At 36.9% G+C, this 22,685-nt stretch overlaps 1 protein-coding gene across 2 annotated transcripts in view; it reads left to right on the top strand.

Moving 5' to 3' along the window:
- Pdcd6ip (programmed cell death 6 interacting protein) overlaps positions 1–20,867 on the top strand; it is a 60,284-nt gene extending 39,417 nt beyond the window's left edge. For both annotated transcript variants that reach the window (XM_070006562.1, XM_070006561.1), the window contains exons 11-18: positions 2,683–2,794; positions 3,948–4,117; positions 7,805–8,053; positions 9,554–9,688; positions 10,786–10,880; positions 14,909–15,032; positions 16,014–16,201; positions 20,213–20,867. In XM_070006562.1, the coding sequence (XP_069862663.1) occupies positions 2,683–2,794; positions 3,948–4,117; positions 7,805–8,053; positions 9,554–9,688; positions 10,786–10,880; positions 14,909–15,032; positions 16,014–16,201; positions 20,213–20,384 (1,245 nt within the window). In that variant the 3' untranslated portion in view covers positions 20,385–20,867. The remainder of the gene's footprint in view (positions 1–2,682; positions 2,795–3,947; positions 4,118–7,804; positions 8,054–9,553; positions 9,689–10,785; positions 10,881–14,908; positions 15,033–16,013; positions 16,202–20,212) is intronic.
- Positions 20,868–22,685: the final 1,818 nt, after the last annotated feature.

Here is a 22,685-nt window from a genome sequence, read left to right on the forward strand (position 1 = left end):
TTTTGGTGGTTAATTGAAGATAAGAGTTGCACAGACTTTGCTCCCTGGGGCGGATCTAGGGTGCATTCCTCAGATCTCAGGTTTCTGAGTAGCTAGATTATATGCATGAACTACGGGTGCCTGGAATCAATCTTTAGTATTTTCTGCATGTATGTTTTTATCAAATGCAACTGGAGATAGTTTTACTTTTTCCTACCAATTTGGATGTTTTTATTCTTGCCTAATTTTTGTGGTATTACAGTGGTGAGAGTGGACATCCTTTTGTTTTTTAATCTTACAGGGAAGTTTCCAGTGTTTAATTATTTATTTATTTTTCTAGTTTATTTAGTAAGCACAGTCATGTGTCACTTTAATGTGGGGGTATATTCTAAGAAACACTTGTTAGGTGACTTTTGTCATTGCGCAGACATCATAGAGTGTACTTTCAGCATCATTAGGCATGTAATTTTATGGTACTACTGGAAGAAAAACATGGCTATGTATGTGGTGCAAGATTGCTTGATTTTAGCTGTTGTTCAGAGATGGCCTATATTCCTTATTGTGTTGAGGAAGTTCATTACACCTGGCTCCTTGAGTGAAATCCATCTTTTCTCCTTCCTTGAGAACTTATACATAAAGTCCCTATCTTTCTCCTTTCCTATGTGGGAGGCATGGGTAGGATTGCCTGACTAAGGCTGCTCTGGGCAAAAATTTGAGACCCCACCAGGAAAATAAGGCAACAATGAGCTGGAGCAGTAGCTGAAGTGGTAGAGAGCACTCACTTAACAGGTATGAAGCCCTGAGTTCAAACTGTGTTCTCCCCACAAAAATAAAAATATTCATTGAGAGTCTCTGATTTGTTACTTTCCTAGTTTAACAAAGAAAGTGCTTTTGTTCTCACTTCTTACTATATTGGTTCTACCTAGGTTTTTTGTTTCCTCCTCATATGTTAAGTTCAGTGATGAACTTCATTGATGGCAAAGTATAGATAATAAGCCAGTTCTGGTTTTTGGCCTACTTTTGTATGCATTCACTAGCTGAATTCATTATCACTGTTAGAGAGTTATAAAAATAATATATGATAATATATTAATATATATGATAATATATGATAGAGATTCTATGAGGCCTGCAAGGCCTAAAGTATTTGCTCTTTGGTATATGACAGAAAAGATTCTGTTCTCTGCCCTAAGTGATCAAGGCCTGTCACACACCCCTGGCTCTGGCCCTTGTGTCCATGGGTAGATTAAGCTCTTTCTTGTGTTTCTTTACAACTGAGCATTAGAAGGGAATTTTTATATGTGACATGCAATTTTCAATTTGTTGTACTGGGATAGAAGTCAGACTTACATAGCATAATTTCATTGTTCTTTTTGTTTTATGTTGAGAGGTTTGTCTTATGACGTCTGTTTATTTATTTATTTTTATTTTTTATTTTATTTTTTGTGGTACTGAGGAATTGAACCCAGGGCTTCATGAATGCTAGGCAAGCACTGAACCACTAAGCCACATTCCTAGCCTCTGTTTATTTTAATCTTAAACATTTCTTCAAAGTACTTTGATACTTTAAAGAAGTATTTTACTGAGAAATACTATTAGTAATGTAAACCTTACATTTGGTTACTTTTTTTTTTATTTTGTTTTTGTTTTTTATGGTATTGAGCATGAAGCTTAGCACCTTGCACATGCTGGGCAATTGCTCATCCACTGATCTATACCCTAGCCCAATTTTATGACTTTTTATTTATTACATATAACTTAGGTTTCTACGAAAACAAAAAGTATTTTTTTTCATTAATCAGTAGTGTACAAGTTTTTGTTATGAAACTCACTTACTTTGGGCATGATTATTATTTTAATATAAAAGTGTTATATGCAGGGGTTACAGTTATGTGAGTCAGGTAAAGAATACATTTCTTTTTGGACATTTTCACCCCTTCCCTCACACACCTGCCAGTTTTTCACTCCCATCCCCACCTACAAATTGTATAGTTCATTTTCAACAGTGTCTAGTGAGTACCACAGCTACATTTGTTTACCTTTAGTCCCTCCCATTTCTGTGCCTCCCTTTACCCTCCCATAGACATGTAAACAAACAGGACAAAAAAGAAAATGAAAGCAGCAACAAAGAAAGTACTTCTTATTTCTGGTTCCTGGAATTCATTTTGATAAATACTATTTTGTATGATCAGAGGCACATAGGCATCTTTCTATTTCTCTCTTAAGAGTATCCTTCTTTGGGGGCTGGGAAGGTGGCTCAGTGGTAGAGCACTTGCCTTGCATGCATGAGGCCCTGGGTTTGATTCCTCAGCACCACATAAGCAAAAAGAAAAAAGCCAGAAGTGGTGCTGTGGCTCAAGTGGTAGAGCACTAGCCTTGAGCTGAAGAGCTGAGGGACAGCGCCCAGGCCCTGAGTTCAGGCCCCATGACCGGATCACCCCTCTTCCCCCCCCAAAAAAAAAGAGTATCCTTCTTTGGTCTCACTATGTGTGAATGCCTAGAGTTCTGTATAATTTATAATGTACCAGTGTATTTTAGATCTAGTTTCCACATATGATATTTGTCTCCCTGAGCTTGGCTTACTTCACTGAGTGTGGTTTGTTGTAGGTCCATCCATTTTCCTGGGGTATGATTATTTTAAAATGTCTAAATTTTGTATGATAGAAATGGTATCTCAGTGTTTTTTTGCTTCCTTTTTTCAAGTCACTAAAATTGTTGGATGAAGAAGAAGCAACTGATAACGACTTAAGAGCAAAATTTAAGGATCGCTGGCAAAGGACACCATCCAATGACCTTTACAAACCTTTAAGAACAGGTAAGAGTATATATAAATGACCTCCACTAGAATAGATTCTTGATTTGTACCCATAGTTTTGCTTGATTAAGTTAGAATAAATTGTAAACTTACTTTTACTGAATTGTGTATTACTACAAAAATTGTGGTGTTTTCTCTTTAATAGGTCCCTGTTCTTCCTAAGAAGAAAAAAAAATAAAATGAACCTTTATTTATTTCCTTTGCCAGCCTATCTTTATATTTAAAAATCATAGGAAATCATATAGATGATTTTATAATTTCTTTTTTTGTTGCGGGTGTTGGCGCTTGAACTCAGGGCCTGAGCTCTTTTTGCTCAGGATTAGTGCTCTACTTGTGCCACAGCCCTACTTCTGGTTCCTTTGGTGATTAAATAGAGATAAGATCTCCTATCCTGCCCTAGCTAGTTTCGAACCGTGATCCTCAGATCTTGGCCTTCTGAGAAGCTAGGATTACAGGCATAAACCACTGGTGTCTGACTCTATTTAAATATTTTGTACTTATGATATACCTCATGACTAGGGACTTATTTATCTTCACACCTAAAATATGTCTGCTGGTTTTTAAAGTCAAGTTGTCTTTTTTTTTTTGTCAGTTATGGGGCTTGAACTCTGGGCCTGGGCGCTGTCTCTCAGCTCTTCAGCTCAAGGCCAGCGCTCTACTGCTTGAGCCACAGTGCCACTTCCGGTTTTCTAGTGGTTTATTGGAAATAACAGTCGCACAGACTTTCCTGCCCGGGCTGGCTTTGAACCTCGATCCTCAGATCTCAGCCTCCTGAGTAGCTAGGATTATAGGTGTGAGCCACCGGTGCCCGGCTCTCAAGTTGTCTTTTGAGAGAATTCTTTTTATATGTTATGTGCAATTTTTTGAGTGACTAATACCTTCTAATATTCATTGAGTATAGAAAAAGATTAGACTAATGTCATTGTGTTTTTATTTGGCACCAGATTATACCAAATTTAACATGTGGCTATGCTTCTGACTTTATTTTTCCAAAACCAAAAATGCCAAGATTGACAACTGAGATTTTATTTAGTAATTTGGGGCCTATAGGAAGGGAAGATGAGTGAAGTTGAGGATGAGAACTTAAAAGTACATATGGTCCATAAATATTGCTGTTAGAATTATGCTAAGCTCTGGAAACTTTTTTCCTCAGAGGGGACCAACTTCAGAACAGTTTTAGACAAAGCTGCACAAGCAGATGGCCAAGTGAAAGAACGTTATCAGTCTCATCGTGATACCATTGCACTTTTGTGTAAGCCAGAGCCTGAGCTGAATGCTGCCATCCCCTCTGCTAACCCAGCAAAGACCATGCAGGGCAGCGAGGTAAGAGGGTGAAAGTTGGTGTGAGTGGTCATTGCTTATAAAAATTGTGTTCAGGCTATTGTGCACAGTGAACTGCTAATGTCTTACTGTCCTCTTTAAAAAACACACAAGTTTGCTGTGAGTATAACTGTAATAGATAGAACATTTGCTTAGTACACACAAGCCTATAGGTATGATCCCCAGCATATATACACATGTATATATACACATATACTTGCTTGTGTGTATGTATATATATTTATATATATATATATATATATTTATATACATATACACACATATTTATTCAGAAATAACTGGGGGTTGTTTAAAATACTTAAAATATTATATATGGTTTGATAGGTAATTATTATTACTGATATTAATATTAAAGTTTCATTCTTTAAATGCCTTAATGAGGATGTACTAAATTCTAGATACTTCATATATTCACAATATTCAAGTTTCATAAAAGAGGGCCTTGGAAGTATAGAAACTTCCCTGGAGTTAAAAGCAAACAAAACTGGGTTTAGCTATATAATCTTGTGACTATAATTTCTTCTTTTAAAAGGTTGCATACTACCTTCCACTATATTCTGCTAGGATTATTTCTCAAGGGAAAATTGACAACTTAATAAATGGGTAACATCATCATGGTATTTCTTTTTTTTTTTTTTTTTGTCGGTCATGGAGCTTGAACTCTGGGCCTGGGGGCTGTCCCTGAGTTCTTCAGCTCAAGGTGAGCACTCTACCACTTGAGCCACAGTGCCCACTTCTGGCTTTTTCTGTGTATGTGATAAGGAGGAATTGAACCCAGGGCCTCATGCATGGGAGGCAAATACTTTACCACTGAGCCACCTTTCTAGCCCCTCATCATGGTATTTCTAACTGTGGTAGGAAGGAGAAAATCAGTAGTAGGGAATCTTATTTGAAAAGTCCTAATGAGAGGATCACATAGCATGTAAAATTGAATGGATAAATGCTCTGAGATAGGAGAGGTAGATGTGCCAGAGTACACTGGAAAATAAGCCAAAAACAGTTGAGTTTCCTGAGATAGTAGATTTTGAAAGCTAACAATATTGTTGCTAATTTGTCTTTTTTTTCTCTTTTCTTTTTTCTTTTTGCTTATGTGGTGCTGAGGAATTGAACTCAGGGCCTCATGCATGCAAGGCAAGCGCTCTACCACTGAGCCACCTTCCCAGACCCCCTATTTGTCTTTTTTACAGAATAATTTCATGTGTTTAACACTTACTAGAAGACACTCAACTAAGTACTTTGAAAAGCTAACAAATGGATTGATACCCAATTTGTAGTTCAATGTGGAAAATTAGTCATGTACAAAGATAATTAATGAAGGATAGAGCTTGAAAGGAAACAAAGTATACTGTGAGGGTTTAGATCAAGAATTGAAATTTCAGCAGCTTGAAAATTACAATCTAAAATAAGGTTATGACCAAAATAAAAAAAAAAGAACTTGCAATATAAAGAATCTATAAAATTGTCCAGTTTATTATTTAAATTAAATCGTTTTTAAATTTGTCTTTTGGACACTATTTGCTTTTAGAATGACAGATCCCTGAACTTACAGTTAAGGGTAGGGAAACAGCAGATCACACACGTGATTTAAACACAAGTGATGATAATCAGAGGCTCACTGAGAACTTTTCCACCTCAAACTGAGCTGTGTAGTACACTTGGGAACTAAAACTTTTTGTTTTTAAAATTTCTTTTGTGTTTTCAAGCTTACTGTTTTTGACCATATTTGGTAAAAATGTATAATCTGTGACTGAGGCAGGCTTACTGTGTACAGTTAGGCATGAAACTCAACTACCAAGTAGCAATGGTTAATATGATTGAACTGTTACCCTTTGATACAAATTGGGTTAGCCACTTTGTTATTTCTGTCTTCACAGTGGTCCTGAAATAGGTATAATTTCTATTTTACAGGTGAATTTTCCAGTGCTTACTAAATATCTTTTAAGTGCTTTTCTTGTCCTTTAAAAAGTTTAGAAATGCTTGTATTTGTAAACTATCCTTGCAAGTGTTTTTTTCTATGTAATTATCTTTCGTTTTTATATTTTGTTTTTGTGTTTAATTTATTTTTATGATACTGGGTTCTGAACTCAGAACTTCATGCTTGCCAGGTAGGCATTTTACCATGCCTCCAGCCCTTTCTTGTACTGGTTAGTTTTGAGATAGGGTCTTGCTTCCTGCCTGGCACATTTCTGGGCTGCCATACATCTATTTATGCTTCCTATAAAGCTAGGGTGATAAGCAAATACCATGTGTATAGCTATTGATTGAAAAAAGGTCTTAGGATTTTTTTTTTTCCTTCCCGAGGGATGGCCTTATACGGTGATTCTTCCTATCTTTGCCCCTCTAAGTAGTTAGGATTCAGACTGGCACCTGGCTAATTTTTTTGGAATGTGTTTAAAAAAAAAAAAGTTGTGATTTAAAAGTACATATAGAGCAGTCTTATTCCTGCTAGGGAGTATATATTTCCTAGAAGTTACCAAATTTTTAATATGTTACTGGTTTGTCCTTACTGCTTTTTTTGTACAAAAGACTCATTTTGTAAAGATGTCTCTAAATAATATATATCTTTATATTGTAATTTTTTTCTTACTCAGAATACAGTGATTTACAAATACGCTTTTGTACTACTCCTTCCCTTTCAAAAGCCTCCTCTCTTAAAAGTTAACACTAGGACATTTAGGAAAAATGAGTGTGAACAGAAGGTCAAAGGAAGGTCACCTAAATTCAGAAGGAACTTCAGACTTTTCCTCAGGTTTTTCCTCTTCAGTAGGGAATACTACTTGTGGATATTACTGTCCAGGAACTGACCACTGAGGTAGAAAGGACAGGATAGCACAGCAGTACTCAGTTGGAGAGGTCCACTGGAGTTGGGATTGCCACTGGTGAAAAGAAAGGGAGGAGGAGAGATGTGGTTTATGGGCATCATCCTTTGTATTTTCCCCAGCTTTCTTTCTGAAAACATTATGCAGGGTAAACAGATTGGGGCTGAGGAGGGGGGTTGGAGTTCTTCCTTATAGTCTTTTTTTTTTAATTGTGAAAATACCATACAGAGGAGTTACAATTACATGGGCAAGATAATGAGTACATTTCTTATCAAGCATTGTTGCCTCCTCCTTTGTTTCCCCTTCCTGTCCCTTCCCATTCCCCCCTCCCCCCTTACTAAGTATGATGAAATGAGTGTGGAGGAGGCAGCTTGAAAGCAGAATTAGAGGCACTTGTATACTATTAATATAAAGGAGCACTTAAGATTTTGAATGTAAGCCAGAGGCTGCCTAGCTGACTAATGTTACTACTGGCTGTTACTATGTTGTAACCATGTTACTTAATTTTTCTGAGACTCAATTTCTTTATGTCTGGAAATGAGATACAGTATATAGATACGCTATAACATATTATAAGGAATTATATTTGTGAACTGTTTAGCACAGTGCCTGGTGACAGCAAATTCAGTAAATTATAGCTTATATTACTGTTATTTAGTACTGCTCCTGTTATAACCTGAGTCAACAAAAGGTACAATGTCTACACATAAATAAAACCTGATGTATACTTTATACTATCTCTCTGAGAAAGTATCTCCCTCTTGACCATGAATTAACCTTTGTATATTAATTCCTTCTTGAAATGGACTTTTTGTTATTTAAATTAAGATACCTTTTTTTTCTTGCTTAGGTGGTAAATGTCTTAAAGTCTTTATTGACAAACCTTGATGAAGTGAAGAAGGATAGAGAAAGTCTTGAGAATGACCTGAAATCAGTAAATTTTGACATGACAAGCAAGTTTTTGACAGCACTGGCTCAAGATGGTGTGATAAATGAAGAAGCACTTTCTGTTACTGAACTGGATCGAATCTATGGCAGTCTTACAAATAAAGTCCAAGAATCTCTAAAGAAACAGGAGGGACTTCTAAAAAGTATTCAGGTAAAATTTGTATACTTAATAGGATGTATGTTTAATAAGCATAATAAGGATATGCCTGCACTACATGCAACTTGAGAGTCTGTGGTTCAGTGGGAGGTATGACATATCTATATTTTGAAAATTTAACTCAAAAAAAGCTGACACGAAACAACTCTTTAGTGCTAAAATGTTATATGTTGTAGTGCTTGATTTTTATATCAAGCAGTGCTTGCTTTTTCAGATAAAATTTTAGTTTTTCCAAATCTTTAGAAGACTTAAGGACTGAAGTGTGCCTCAGGTGGTATATAATATATGCATAGGTCCTGAGTTCAAACCCCAGGACCACCACCACTACCAAAAAATAAAAAGAAAACATTTATTTTTTGGCTATATGTGAGGAAAATCAAAATTAGTTGGAATCATTGCACATATTGCTGCAGTTGTATGGCTAATCCATATACACTTTAGATTTTCAACATAGTGCAAAATTAAATCTACTTAGATGTTTAAAGTTATTTATATTCATAAATATTTTTTAGACAATAAGACTGGAAAATTTTTCCTTTTAGTAGTTAGTATGCATTATTTCTGTTTGAATATTACAGTGTGTAGTGAATATTTCTATAAAATAAAAGGTATTCTAAACAGTAAAAGAGGTTTTTTTTTGGGGGGTTGTTGTTGTTGTTTTTGCCAGTCCTGGGGCTTGAACTCTAGGTCTGGTTACTGCCCTTGAGCTTCTTTTGCTCAAGGCTGGTACTCTAATACTTGAGCCACAATGCCACTTCCAGCTTTTTCTGTTTGTGTGGTACTGAGGAATTGAACCCAGGGCTTCATGCAGGCTGGGCAAACACTCTACTACTAAGCCACATTCCCAGCCCAGTGAAAGTTTTTTTTTATTTTTTAAAATTCATTTTTATTTACTTTTTTGGTTCTGATCCTGGGCATTGAACTTGGGGCCTGAGTGCTGTCCTGAGGTTTTTTGTTTAAGGCCTAGTGTTCTATCACTTGAGCCACAGCTCCACTTCTGACTTTTTGAAAGTTCATTGGAAATAGGAGTGTCACAAACTTTCCTGCGCAGGCTGGTTTCAAATCATGATCGTCGTAGCCTCTGAGTGGCTGGTTACTGGTGCCGGCATTAAAAGAGTTTATTTTGATGGTGTTTTTTGTTAAAGTTACAGATTAATAGAAATTGTAATGATTACTGGTTATATTTTGACATCTACTGAATTTGTGATATTTTTACTTAAGGAAAATTTCAAAGCATTGTACTATCTCCAAAGAAACATTACAGGGTCTAGTATATGACTCAAGTGGTACAGTGCTTTCTTGGCAAGTATGAGGACCTGAATTCAAGTCTCAGTTTCATAAAGAAAAAAAATATCATATGAGGTGCTTTTAGTAATATATATATGTCTGGGACCCTGAATAATTTTCACATTTGGGAGAAGGATCAATAAAAATGTAGTTGTTAAACTGATTTTATAAATAAATGCACATTATATCTACCTTTCTTTTAACAAGGTCTCACATCAAGAATTTTCGAAAATGAAACAATCTAACAATGAAGCTAATTTAAGAGAAGAAGTTTTGAAGAATTTAGCTACTGCATATGACAACTTTGTTGAACTTGTAGCTAATTTGAAAGAGGGCACAAAGGTATGAAGTACAGAGGAGAAATACTAGCTAATCAACTAGATGGGAAAATGTAGTTTGGAGGTTTATTGGTATTTCTATGTGGGTCAAATTAATTCTTTGCCTGGAATTTGGTAGTTTTCGTGCCTTTACCTTCTTGTTTGTTATAAAGGGAGAAAGCTTAATGAAGTTAGTCTCATTTTGTTAGAACTTTAAGAGTAAATTATATATTACAGCTGCAGAAAAGGAGTATATGTATTTCCAGTAGTGAGAATTAGGTCAAAAGGCCAATGACACCTTTTCGAGGATTAGGAACTAGACCTATTTGAATGAATTATGAGGTACTAGGAGTAACCAATGCTGATCTTTGATTGAAAAGAGGCTGGGGATACATGACTTTTAAATTCTTTGCTAGTGATTTGTGATAGGCTTGTGATCTACCTGAGAATCAAAGTGCTTACTAAGTATGTTTTAAGTGCTGCTCTTTTCTGTCCTTTAAAAACTTTATAGAGAGATGCTTGTATTTGTTCCTACTGATTATTACACTCTGTAGAGAACAAATGGTTTATAAGTTTTCAGATGTATAATTTTGGTACTTAGTTCCATAATGATCACCGAATAGTTATCTTGATGAGATACATTTGGCATAAAGTACAATTCTCTGGAGAGATGATAAAATCACTGTGAAGGCTTCAGAATATAGAGAGGAGTAAAATGTCATTTTAGTTTGGATAAATACCTTGTTCAAATAGATAAGCTGAGGAAAGTCCCTAGAGAGCCTTTGGATAGTCTTTTAAGGTTGACTGAAATAATGTCTGCATCTCTGTAGTGAATGTGAAAGTTAAACCTTCACTAAATGGATTCAGGGTCATTACTAAATCATTGACTTTTTTCTAGAAATTGAGAACATGTTTATGATTGTGAAGCTTTTACCATCTAGTTTTTGATGACAGTGTTCTGTAAAAAATGATTTTCTTTACTAACCTTGAGTTACATAGAATAAGTTGCATAATAAGTGGTCTTTAGTGTTAAACCAGCATTGTTATTAGCTTTAGACTGTTATTACTCCCCAGCTTAACACCTATTTGTCTTTGTTACTTGGATTTTTTCTCTGTTTACAGTTTTACAATGAGTTGACTGAAATCCTACTCCGGTTCCAGAACAAATGCAGTGATATAGTGTTTGCACGCAAAACAGAAAGAGATGAACTCTTAAAGTAAGTTGGTTTGATGTATCAAGTTCTAATTAAAAGTATTTTCTTAAAAAAAAAGTCATGTTGAGCCAGGTGCTGGTACATTACGCCTATAATCCTAGTTCCTCAGGAAGCTGAGATCTGAGCATCGCATTTGAAATCCAGCCTGGGCAGGAAAGTCTTGTCAGACTCTTCAGTAAACTACCAAGAAGCTTAGGTACAGTGCTCAGGACCAGCACATAAAAAAAGTCAGGTAGAAAACTTTGGGGATAAACTTGTAGTATGAGAGAACAATTTCTTTTCTGAGTATTTCTCTTCTGAGTGTTGCTACAAAGTAACAAGCAAAATGCTGCACAGTTTGGGAATGGAAGGATGAAAAGGAGCAAAAAATTAGAAGAAAGGGAGATCATGGTAGTGATGATAAAATGCCTCAGAGTAGATCTCAGGAAGTGCAGTGAATAGACTCAGTGGCAAATAGATTCCTTGCATAAAATGAGACGTACAACACTTGGGGAAGACAGGATGAATAGCCCAGAAAGTATCAGCAAAAAAAGTCCCTTTCTGAAGGAGCCATTACTTGCTTACTTATCAGTAGAAAGTGACCCAGTAGTGACGAAAGATACTGTACCTTTGAAGATAGAAAAATGAACTTCTAAAAAATCTTAATAAAGAATACTCACCAGAGTATGAAAATTCTGAATGAACATTTTACAGTGAATTAAAACAACTATTACTCCCCTGCATGATAAGCAGACATAAGATATAACAAAATAGGAAAATGATATTTAAACCTAATTCATAGGCCACAGGCTAATTTACATTACTTATAAAGAACTCCTCGAACTTAGTAATGAAAAAAAAAAAAGTGAAAAAAGAAAGGACCATAACTTTTGCAGAGCAGGGACTAGAAGTGACTCTTACACATGTGAAATAGCTGCTTCAGTATAAACAGAAAATTAAAATTAGTCTGAAGTAGCACTTTTCAGATTGGTGCTAGTCTGACAGTTGGCTAATATGCTGCATTGGCATGTTGTGGAAGTAGACATGATATATTGGTGTGAAAGTACAGAAAGGTGCAGTCTGTGTGAAGCAAAATTCCTTGAGTGTATCTAGTCTATTTTGGGGAATTTATTAGCATTTACTAGAAATGGCATATGAGCTTATTTATTTCTTCATTGCTTATGGCATGGAAGAATTGTGTCCAGAGTTGGTGAAATAAAGTTGTATCTGTGCTGTGAAATTACTCTTTCCTCATGGTGACCACCTTTCTAACTGTGTGGAGCAGTTACTTCATATTTTTGCACAGTATAGAAATGGAGTCATAAACTCTGGTTACTAGCTTTTTTTGAACACTACTTGAGAGACTCCTCCATTTAGTTGTGAATATTTATAGATCTTTATTCTCATTTCAGTGCAAATGAGATGCTTTCATTAGTTTGTAGTTTTGGGTTATTACACAGATTATCCTGGCACCAATGTTGTAAAATACAGTTGTCCTATCTAGATGTAGTGGTTACCTGTAATCCCAGAACTTGGGAGGCAAAGGCAGCAGAATTTTGAGTTTAATGAATTCAAATTGAGACCTTGTCTCATAAAGCAATTCACAAAAACAAAAACCACCACAAAACCAAAAAAAAAAAAAAAAACCCAACAAAACCCCCAACAGATTGGTTTGCCAGTCTGCTGCTAGCAGTAAAAGAATAAATGAATCAGTTGTCTGGGACTGGTGAATAAGGCTATAATTCCATGGTGAAATATTAAACAGTGATGTAAGCTACTGAAAATGTAGCTACAGAAAAAAAGAAATACTTGGAAGTAATATCAGTAGTGTATCTCATTTAGTAAGATATGTCTAGAATATTATCATTTGAACATGATACTTTTTTTACACCAGATCTTAGAATTCCAATATGTATCTTAAACTTAGAGTATACCCTTAATTCAGACTAGCTCCATTGTGGGTATTTTACAGCTATAGCTGCCCAGTGGTTCCTGCCTTAGATGTTGCCTATTTTTGGTGGGCAGGTATGCCCAGTGCTGCTGGGTACACATATAGGAAATAGTGCCCAGCTGCTATGTGGTATTGCCAGTCAGATTGCTCCAGTGTGGTTGTACTCATTTATATTACTAGCAGCACATTGTGAGAAGTCTGGTGGCTCCTCAGTTTCACCATTAATTATTCTGCTTGGCACATTGTGGTTATAATGTTCATTTTCTTGATGAGTGAGATGTAAACCTGTTAGCTAGAAGGTTTGAATTTTAATTCCTGATTTTAACTTCATTGAAATCTTTTCATGAAAAACTATCCTAAGCTTTTCACAAATGATTTAGACTAATGTCATGGCATGGTTATTGGGTATAGGAATACTGGTGGCATTTTATTTTTGCTTTTTTACATTATTGGTCTTACGATTTAATAGCTTTGATTGATATCATTAGTAAGTGAATAATTAGTGGGAGAGTTTTGTTGTTTTTTTTTTTGGGTCCGATCATGGGGCCTGAACTCTGGGCCTGGGCACTATCCCTCAGCTCAAGGCTAGCTAGCGCTCTACCACTTGAGCCACAGCGCCACTTCTGGCTTTTTTTCTTTTTGCTTATGTGGTGCTGAGGAATTGAACCCAGGGCCTCATGCATTCAAGGTAAGCGCTCTACCACTGAGCCACCTTCCCAGGTGGCTACAAAACTACTTAAATTAAGTAGTTTTGTTTTTTGATAATGGTGTGTTAAATTTTTATATTTGGAGTGACTATCCTCTAGCTAGGGTCCTTCTTGAGAGTTCAAGTGTAGGTGGTAGGTGTGAGGAGTTGCTGAGATTGCTGGGATTGTTACATCAGGGCAGATGTTCTGTATAGGCATTCAGGGACATGTGCTTGCTTTGTTCAATAATGTAGTGAGAACTTGAGCATAGTATTTTAGATGTAACAGGGCCTTATGAGATTTTGGGGATAATTACAGTTAAAATTTTCTCCTGATGTTTAATACTGTTTGAATGGCCTTTACAACATTATCTTTTGTAAGTTACCTTAGCAACAAATTGAGTTTGACATAATATATCTCAGTAATACATTTCTTAGAATAGCAGTTTCATGATATAGTTAACTTTCTCAATTTCCTTCCTTCCTTCCTTCCTTCCTTCCTTCCTTCCTTCCTTTCATTGAGCCCAGGCCTTGTACATGCCAAGCACATATTCTACTACTTGAACAGTGCTCTAACAGTTGTTTTTTAGGAGGTGGGTTGGGTAGGTAGTAATTCATTTACTTGGTTTATTGAGATAGAGTCTCACTGTAGCACAAGCTGTCCTCTAACTTGAAATCCCTCCTGCCTTAACCTCCTGAGTGCTAGGATTACATACCTGGCCATATTGTTTTGTATAAATGTTGATGTCATACAGTGATTCGTGTATTAGCTAGATGATCAAATGGTTGTGGTTTCTGTTAAATTTGTGTGTGTGCATGCGTGCATGTGTGCTGGTATTGGGCTTGAACTCAGGGCTTGAGTGTTATACCCAGCTGTTTTGCTCTAAAACGTGAGCCCCGGTTCCACCTCTGGCTTTTGGTGGCTCATTGGAGGTAAGAGTTTCATGGACTTTCCTGACTAGGCTGGCTTCAAATTGTGATCCTCAGATCCTTAACTTCATGAGTAGCTAAGATTATAGGCATGAGCCACTGGTGCCTTGTGTTTTCTGTTACTTTTTGAGTAGTTTTTTTTTGTCTTTTTCTTTTATCTTTTGTCTGTAAATAATGAGCTGTTTTTTAGGGATGCTTGTCTAGTTTAACATGTTCTTAAGTAGTAGTTATGATCTCTAAAAATATTTATCTTTAGTTGTAATCTTCAGAAATAAAATAGAACCTCATTTTGTTAAGCTGTACAAAGAAAGATGATTTATGCTTTAGTCATGAGTAGGAATGTTGTAAAAAAAATAGAAGTGCTGTATTTCTAAAATATTATTTAGAGGCCATTATCTGTTTTACATGTGAAAAAAAATCAGACTTCGTATTTATGTACTTTTTCTCCCCCATATTCTGTGTATTTATAACTCTGTCTTTAAAAAGGGATTTGCAGCAAAGCATTGCCAGAGAACCTAGTGCTCCTTCAATTCCTACCCCTGCATATCAGTCCTCTCCAGCAGGGGGACATGCGACAGTTCCTCCAACACCAGCTCCAAGAAGCATGCCGGTTAGTACTGCCAGTATATTTGCAAGATGGAAGCCGACATTAGTTGCCTGCTCTAAAGGAAGAAGAGTTTTCCTTTGGAGGTTCTAGTGGTCACCACCTGGGTCAGGTGGATGCATTTCAATATGTAGAATACAGTATCATGAATTCTTGTGAAAAACTAAGCTGAGTCCAATCAAACCTTTAGAATAGCTTTGTTAATAGCAAGTAAAGTGATTAAGTTAAACTGTGGTGTTAGCAAACAGCTGGCTAAATCTAGAACATGAGTTGATCTTTTCTAATATACATAAGGTGTTCTAGGTTAAAAGAATTAAAAGATTTGTTCTAATTAAGCACAATGCAAAGATTGTGATTTGTGTTTAGCTCATAAAAACAGCCACAAGAGCTTTATCTGTGATAAAGAATGTTGGATCTGGAGTGGATATTTAGTGATACTGAGAATAATTGCTAAATGATTTTATAGAACAGTATTCTTATTGTGACTTGAGTGCTGAAATCTGGTGTCAGGTTTGTAACTTTCAAGTGGATCTGTAAATGTATAGATAAATATGTGGAGATAGCTATATGAAAGAAGTATTATAGTGTTAATAGTTACAGAATTCCATATTAGATGTATGATTGCTTTATTATAATTTTCTTTTAAGTTTTCAGGTATTTGGAGTTTTTTTTTTTACATAAAGAAGCTTAGGGACTAGGTGGAGAAAAAAAACTATATACCATATACCTTGATGCTACTTTCAGTTGTCCAACCATTGGTGGAAGTAGCAAATTATAGATCTTAGGCATCAGGAAGAGGGTGGCCATCACAAATTGAAGAATTATTTTTCTACTCTGACACATTTTTAGAGTAATAAGCCAATATTTAAGAATGGTGATTCGAAGTATATTTGGTTGGATGTTAGTTTCTCATATGCCATAACTTGTTTTAATAGTTTGAGAGACACATGAAAGTTTTGTAGTCAGTGCCTATTTTTTTCTTTATAGCCTGCTAAGCCTCAGCCTCCAGCCCGGCCTCCACCTCCTGTGCTTCCAGCCAATCGAGCACCTCCTGCTTCTGCTCCGCCTCCAGTGGGGGTGGGGACTGCTGCACCAGCTCCATCACAGACTTCTGGCTCAGCACCTCCTCCTCAGGCCCAGGGACCACCCTATCCTACCTATCCAGGATATCCCGGGTAAGGGGACCACGTAGCACATTCCAGGATATCGGCTATGGTGTCTATATATTGTTTTCTAAAGACAGGATTGTTAACCCTTCTCTAAAAAGGCCTTATGGATGAATAAGCTACAAGGTCAGCTTACCTGGAAATTAAAATAATATTGAAATCACTTGAATAGTTAAATAGCCATCTTCTAGGCTCTTAAAATGTACACTTTCAGTTTTTTGCATTGATATTAAACACATTTCTCTCATGTAGAATTCAGTATTTGTTTCCTTGTCCCCTTTTATTGAGGTAATAAGTAGTTAGAGGCAAGATTGGTAAAACCTTGTTTACATACTTGTACTGTGAAATCTTGGAATTTAACAAACCATTGAGTAATTGATCTCATTAGGGAATTACTTAAAGGTTAGTTTTTTTGTGTGCCAATTTCTTTTTTTTTTTCGTGTGTGTGTGTGTGTGTGTGTGTGTGTGTGTGTGTGTGTGTGTTTGGTACTGATTGAATCCAGGGCCTTTTTAAAAAAAGACAAAACCATTCTGATGGAGGCATAGAATTCCATTGTGTATATATACCACATTTTCTTGATCCATTCATCTACTGAGGGGCTTCTGGGTTGGTTCCATATCTTAGCTATGGTAAATAATGCTGCAATAAACATAGTTGTGCTGGTAGCTTTAGTGTGGTCTTGTTTGTATACATTTGGGTAAATGCCCAAAAGTGCGATTGCTGGATCATAGGGGAGATCTATGTGAAGTCTTTTGAGGAACCTCCATACTGCTTTCCAAAGTGGTTGAACAAGTTTACATTCCCACCAACAATGAAGTAAGGTTCCTTTCTGTCCACATCCCCTCCAGCATCTGTTGTTGTTAGAGTTCTTGATTTTTGCTGTTCTAACTGGAGTGAGGTGATATCTCAATGTTGTTTTGATTTGCATTTCTTTTATGGCTAGGGATGTTGAACATTTCTTCATGTGTCTATTGGCCATCCTTCTTTCTTCTTCAGAGAAGCTTCTCTTTAAGTCTTTTGCCCACTTATTTATTGGGCAGTTGTTTCTTTGAGGATTTGTTGTTGGGTCATTTCCCCATTTGTTAGGAAATGGAAAGGCTTGGAAAAAATTATATTAAGTGAAGTAAGCCAGGCCCAAAGAAACATAGGTCCCATGGTTTCCCTTATTTGCAATATCTAGTATAGGTATGAGTCAAGCGGAAAAGGTCAGATAATGTGATGTTAGGAAAACAAACCCTTAAATATGTATTTTAATGTTTTCGTTTCTTTCATGCATGTGTTTCTAACGCATTTATAAGATTATTTCTTTGTTGCTTTGTATGTCCCTCCCGTACAGTGTAACCCCCGCTTTCACTTTATTTGATGTCAGTATAACATGTGGAGGAGATGGGGACAAACAAGTCGTTTAAGGATTCAGGTGGACCTGTTGCAACAAGGAGAATTACAAAATGTCATGTCAAAGCCAAAGCAAGCTTTACAATGTCGGTGTGGGGGGGGGGGGAGGGGGGGGTATGATTGGGTGGGGGGGGGAGGGGGGAGGCTGGGAAGGGAGGTGAAGGGTAAACAAAGGAGGAGGCTGCAATGCTTGGTAAGAAATGTATGCATTATCCTGCCAATGTAATTGTAACCCCTCTGTACAGTATGCTCTCAAATAAAATAAAATAAAATTAAAAAAAAAAAAAGACAAATCCAGGGCCACATTTTTTTTTTATTGTGAACATACTGTACAGAGGGGTTACAATTACATGGGCAAGATAATGAGTACATTTCCTATCAAGCATTGTAGCCTTTGTTTACCCTTCACATCCCTTCCCAGCCTTCCCCCGCCCCCCGACCCATTCCCCCCCCCCCCAAAGTTGTAAAGTTCGGTTTCGACATGACAACTTGTACTTCTCATTGCTGCAACGGGTCCACCTGTATCCTTATTTAAAAGACTTGTTTTTCCCCTTCCCCCCCACAAATTATACCGACATCAAATACAGTGAAAGCAGGGGGTATACTGTGGGGGAGGGACATACAAAGCAACAAAGAAATAGTCTTATAAATGCGTTAGAAACAAATGCATAAAAGAGAAAAAAAACATTTAAATACATATCTTAGGGTTCATTTTCCTAACATCACCTTATCTGACCTCTTCTGCTTGACTCATCCATATACTAGATATTGCAAATAAGGGAAACCATGGGACCTATGTTTCTTTGGGCTTGGCTTTCTTCACTTAATATAATTTTTTCCAAGTCTTTCCATTTCCTAACAAATGGGGCAATGCCATTCTTTCTGATGGCATAGAATTCCATTGTGTATATATACCACATTTTCTTGATCCATTCATCTACTGAGGGGCATCTGGGTTGGTTCCATATCTTAGCTATGGTAAATAATGCTGCAATAAACATAGTTGTACTGGTAGCTTTAGTATGGTCTTGTTTGTAAACAATTGGGTAAATGCCCAAAAGTGGGATTGCTGGGTCATAGGGGAGCTCTATGTGGAGTCTTGAGGAACCTCCATACTACTTTCCAAAGTGGTTGAACAAGTGTACACTCCCACCAACAATGAAGTAAGGTTCCCAGGGGCCACATTTTTAGACGAATCCTTTACCCTTGACTTACATCCCCAGCCAGGGTAATTTTTTTTCCCCCCAGGGTAAGTTTTTACTTTTTTTTTTGTTCAGTAATGGGGTTTGAACTCGGGGCTTGTTGTTCCTGAGCTCTTCAGCTTGAGGCTAATGCTCTACCACTTGAGCCACAGTGCCGCTTCTGGTGTTCTGGTGGTTAATTGGAGATAAGAGTCTCATGGACTTTACTGCCTGGGCTGGCTTTGAACCTCGATCCTCAGATCTCAGCCTCCTGAGTAGCTAAGATTACAGGTGTGAGCCACCAGCATCTGGCTATTTTTTACTTTTTATTGTGCCAGATTTGGGCTTGAACTTGGCCTGGGTGCTTTCCCTGAGCTTTTTTGCTCAAGGATAGTGCTCTACCATTTGAACCATAACTTCACTTCTGACTTTTTGGAAGATAAGTGGAAATAAGTGTCTTACAAGACTTTCCTGCCTGGGCTAGCTCTGAAGTGCAGGCCTCAGATCTCAGTCTCCTGAGTAGCTAGGATTACAGGCATGAGCCATGCATGAATGCCTCACACATACTTGGGGTGACATTATTAATGAACTCATTGCCTGACTTATGAAATGGTAGCCCCTTTGTACAGCATCCTAATAACAATAAAATTATTTATTTATATAAAAACTTTACTTCCTTTGTTAATATATGCTCTAAGAGACTGGGAATGTGGCTTAGTGGTAGAGTTCTTGCCTAGCATGCATGAAACCCTGGGTTTGATTTCTCTGTACCACATAAACAGAAAAAGCGGAAGTGGTGCTGTGGCTCAAATGGTAGAGTGCTAGCTTTGAGCAAGAGAAGCTGGGACAGTGCTAAGGCCCTGAGTTCAAGCCCCAGGACTGACAAAAAAAAAAAAGCTCTAAATTTTGCTTAATATGTACACTTGCAAAGTCATGATTCAGGTGTACATCTGTATGCATTATAGTGAATATTGACTCATACAGAGCAGGAACTATTTAGAGTATTAGTTTTGTCATGTTTAATATTCTTTCATTTTAATTAATGAGAGAAAAGGAATGGTTTTTCTCTGAGAAGTACCTTGAAAATAGTTTCCTTTTCTCTGTATTGTTACCTAGATTGTAAATAGAGAAAAATGGCTTTTAAAAGTAATCAGAGGGGGCTGGAAAGGTGGCTCAGTGGTAGAGCACTTGCCTTGCATGCTCGAGGCCCTGAGTTCAGTTCCTCAGCACCACATAAGAAAAAAGCCGGAAGTGGTGCTGTGGCTCAAGTGGTAGAGTGCTAGCCTTGAGCTGAAGAGCTGAGGGACAGCGCCCAGGCCCAGAGTTCAGGCCCCACGACCGGACCCAAAAAAAAAAAAAAAAAAAAAGTAATCAGAGTAGTTATTATATATTTCAAGTATTTGATTTACTAACCCAGTGTTTTTGGCTTCTTCTCCCCACCAGGTATTGCCAAATGCCCATGCCCATGGGCTATAATGTCTACACATACGGGTTTAACATGCCATATCCACCAGTGTACCACCAGAGCCCTGGACAGGCTCCATACCCAGGACCCCAGCAGCCTTCATACTCCTTCCCTCAGCCCCCACAGCAGTCCTACTATCCTCAGCAGTAATGTTTCTGCTCAGAAGCTCAACTGGTTCAGTTCAGAGGGAAAGAAATATCAATCCTGCAATAAAGTGTACTAAACTCTACGCTCTGGTTAATATAATGTACTTTACTGTACTGAATACAATGTATTATTTCTGTCTGCGGCTAAAAGCTGTGCCCCAGTTTCACATTTGATTGCACATGTGAGATTTTGCAGTATAAATACTAGGTATAATAAGATTTGAAATAAATTACATTATAGTTGATAAAAGTTGAAGATGAAAAATTAAAGCTGCCAGTGAGCCTTCTGAATGAAGCTAGCATACTTTTTACATATGATGCAGTTGGGACGTCAGATACTTATGAAGATGGTCTCAGTACTGATATTCAAGGAAACTAAATTTTCTTTTCTCTTTTGGTTTCTTGATTTGATTTAATTTCATTTTGATATTTTGCATAATCAAGACATTGTAAATCTTATAATTTAAAAATAAATTACTTAAGAACAGTTGTCATTGTTATGTTTGTCATTGATTCTCATTACTGTCTAATTTCTTTCTGGTATTAGTCTCTCATTTTGTATGTTCACAAGTTAAACATACTGTGTTTAAATGCACAGGCAGTATAAGTTAACAGGTCGAAGGGCATTTTATAAAAAAACCAAAAGGATAGTATCTTAATTTATTTTTTGTATGTTCATTAATTAATTTTGACAATTGTTTTAAGAAGTTTTATATTGTAGAAGAAACACAGTTGTTACCAAAGATTCTTCAAATGAATATTATTCATCTTTAATGTTTTATTGCTAACTTCCCCAAGAAAGTGATACAAATTCTGGTAATCATCCAGAATTTTTCTTCAAAATCTGATTAAAATAAATTGATGTCATTGGCACTATGTACAGTTGTTGGGAGAAAGTTTCCTGTACTCTTCTATTTTATTGGCTTAATCTAATAACAATGCATAGTGTGTTGACAAAGGTCTGAGTCCTTCTTTTTTTTGGGCTCCTCAATTTTTGGGCTATTTTGAGCACGAATAATTGTTGAGAACATGTACTAATTGCAGAACAGGCTTTGTACTCCGTCGCTGCTGTGAGGATATTGAGTTACAGGAAAAACAAGACCCATCATGGAATGAGAAGTGAAAGGCACAAGCTGTCCAGTGTCACAGTGGGTCTGTTCTGTGTGGGGTTCCCGAGAACAGATTTCCAGTGGATCCATTTGTGTTTATTTTCTGAGTTTAATGATGACTTTCTGCATTGTTTCATTTAAATGATACTGTCTCTTAGTCCACTGTTGTTTTCATTGACAATTTAGATTTATATTTTAAATGTTAGCGTGAAGATCTGATTGTAAAAGGGAGTAAATTGGTTGAAAAACATGTATATTTTAAAGAATCTTTGTTGTATGTGGGAAACACAGACATGTTTGATTCAATATTAATGATGAATATTGAAATTGGTTTAAGGTCCAGTGGTTAAACCTTGGCAAATTATGTATTATTGCTAAGTTTTAACACTCTGGATTCATCAAAGTGTGAGATGGGTTTATTTGACTTTTCTGTAAATGGTAGTTGAGGTACCTTGTACTAGCATAAAACACTCAAGAGTTAGGGATATCCCAGATTGCTAGTTTATATTTCCTAATGCAAGAATAAAAAAAAAATTGGCCTGAATATTCTCTTGGGTAAAGAGGGCACTGAAAGAAAGAATTACGTGCATCAGAGGGCCAAAAGATCATTGGAATGCCAGTTAGTCCATTCCCAGGCAAAGCTGGCCTGGTCCCAGACCCCACAGGAGAATGAGTGAGAAACCCCTGGGGAGAGAGCCTTAGAGCCCTGGAGGCATCCTCTCCAGCATGCCTCCCTGTCCGCTGATAGCGAAGCCTTGGTGTGATGTGGCAGCCCAGACCCATCCTCTTGGCAGTTCACACATCCTTACAGTATTTAACTTTGTTTTCTGTTCTATTGACTATCTTATGGGTGATTGGTGCTAGGTTTATCCTCATAGATCTTTCTCATTTTGGAAAGAGACATGGAAAAAACTTTCTCTTATTTAGCAAACAAGGAAGCTTTCATTTTTGTTACCTAATGTTTTAGTCCTTTGCTTAGCTTCCTGTGTTCTACAAAATACCCATAAAGTTAATGATTAGTGCTGTTCATTTGGAGGTAGCAGGGTTTCACTGTACGGCTCTTGTATGTTGTTCCCATGTTTATAAATAGGCTTTTGTTGTTGCTCTTCATAAGGGAACCATCCTCAGGCCATTTATGTGAGGTTTTAGAATGCTGTTATAAAATGGATTGTACTTTAAAAAAATGGAGCTATGCA

This window comes from Dipodomys merriami, unplaced genomic scaffold, assembly GCF_024711535.1.
Source record: "Dipodomys merriami isolate MVZ:Mamm:240054 unplaced genomic scaffold, mDipMer1.0.p SCAF_7, whole genome shotgun sequence".
Classification (NCBI taxonomy): Eukaryota; Metazoa; Chordata; class Mammalia; order Rodentia; family Heteromyidae; genus Dipodomys; species Dipodomys merriami.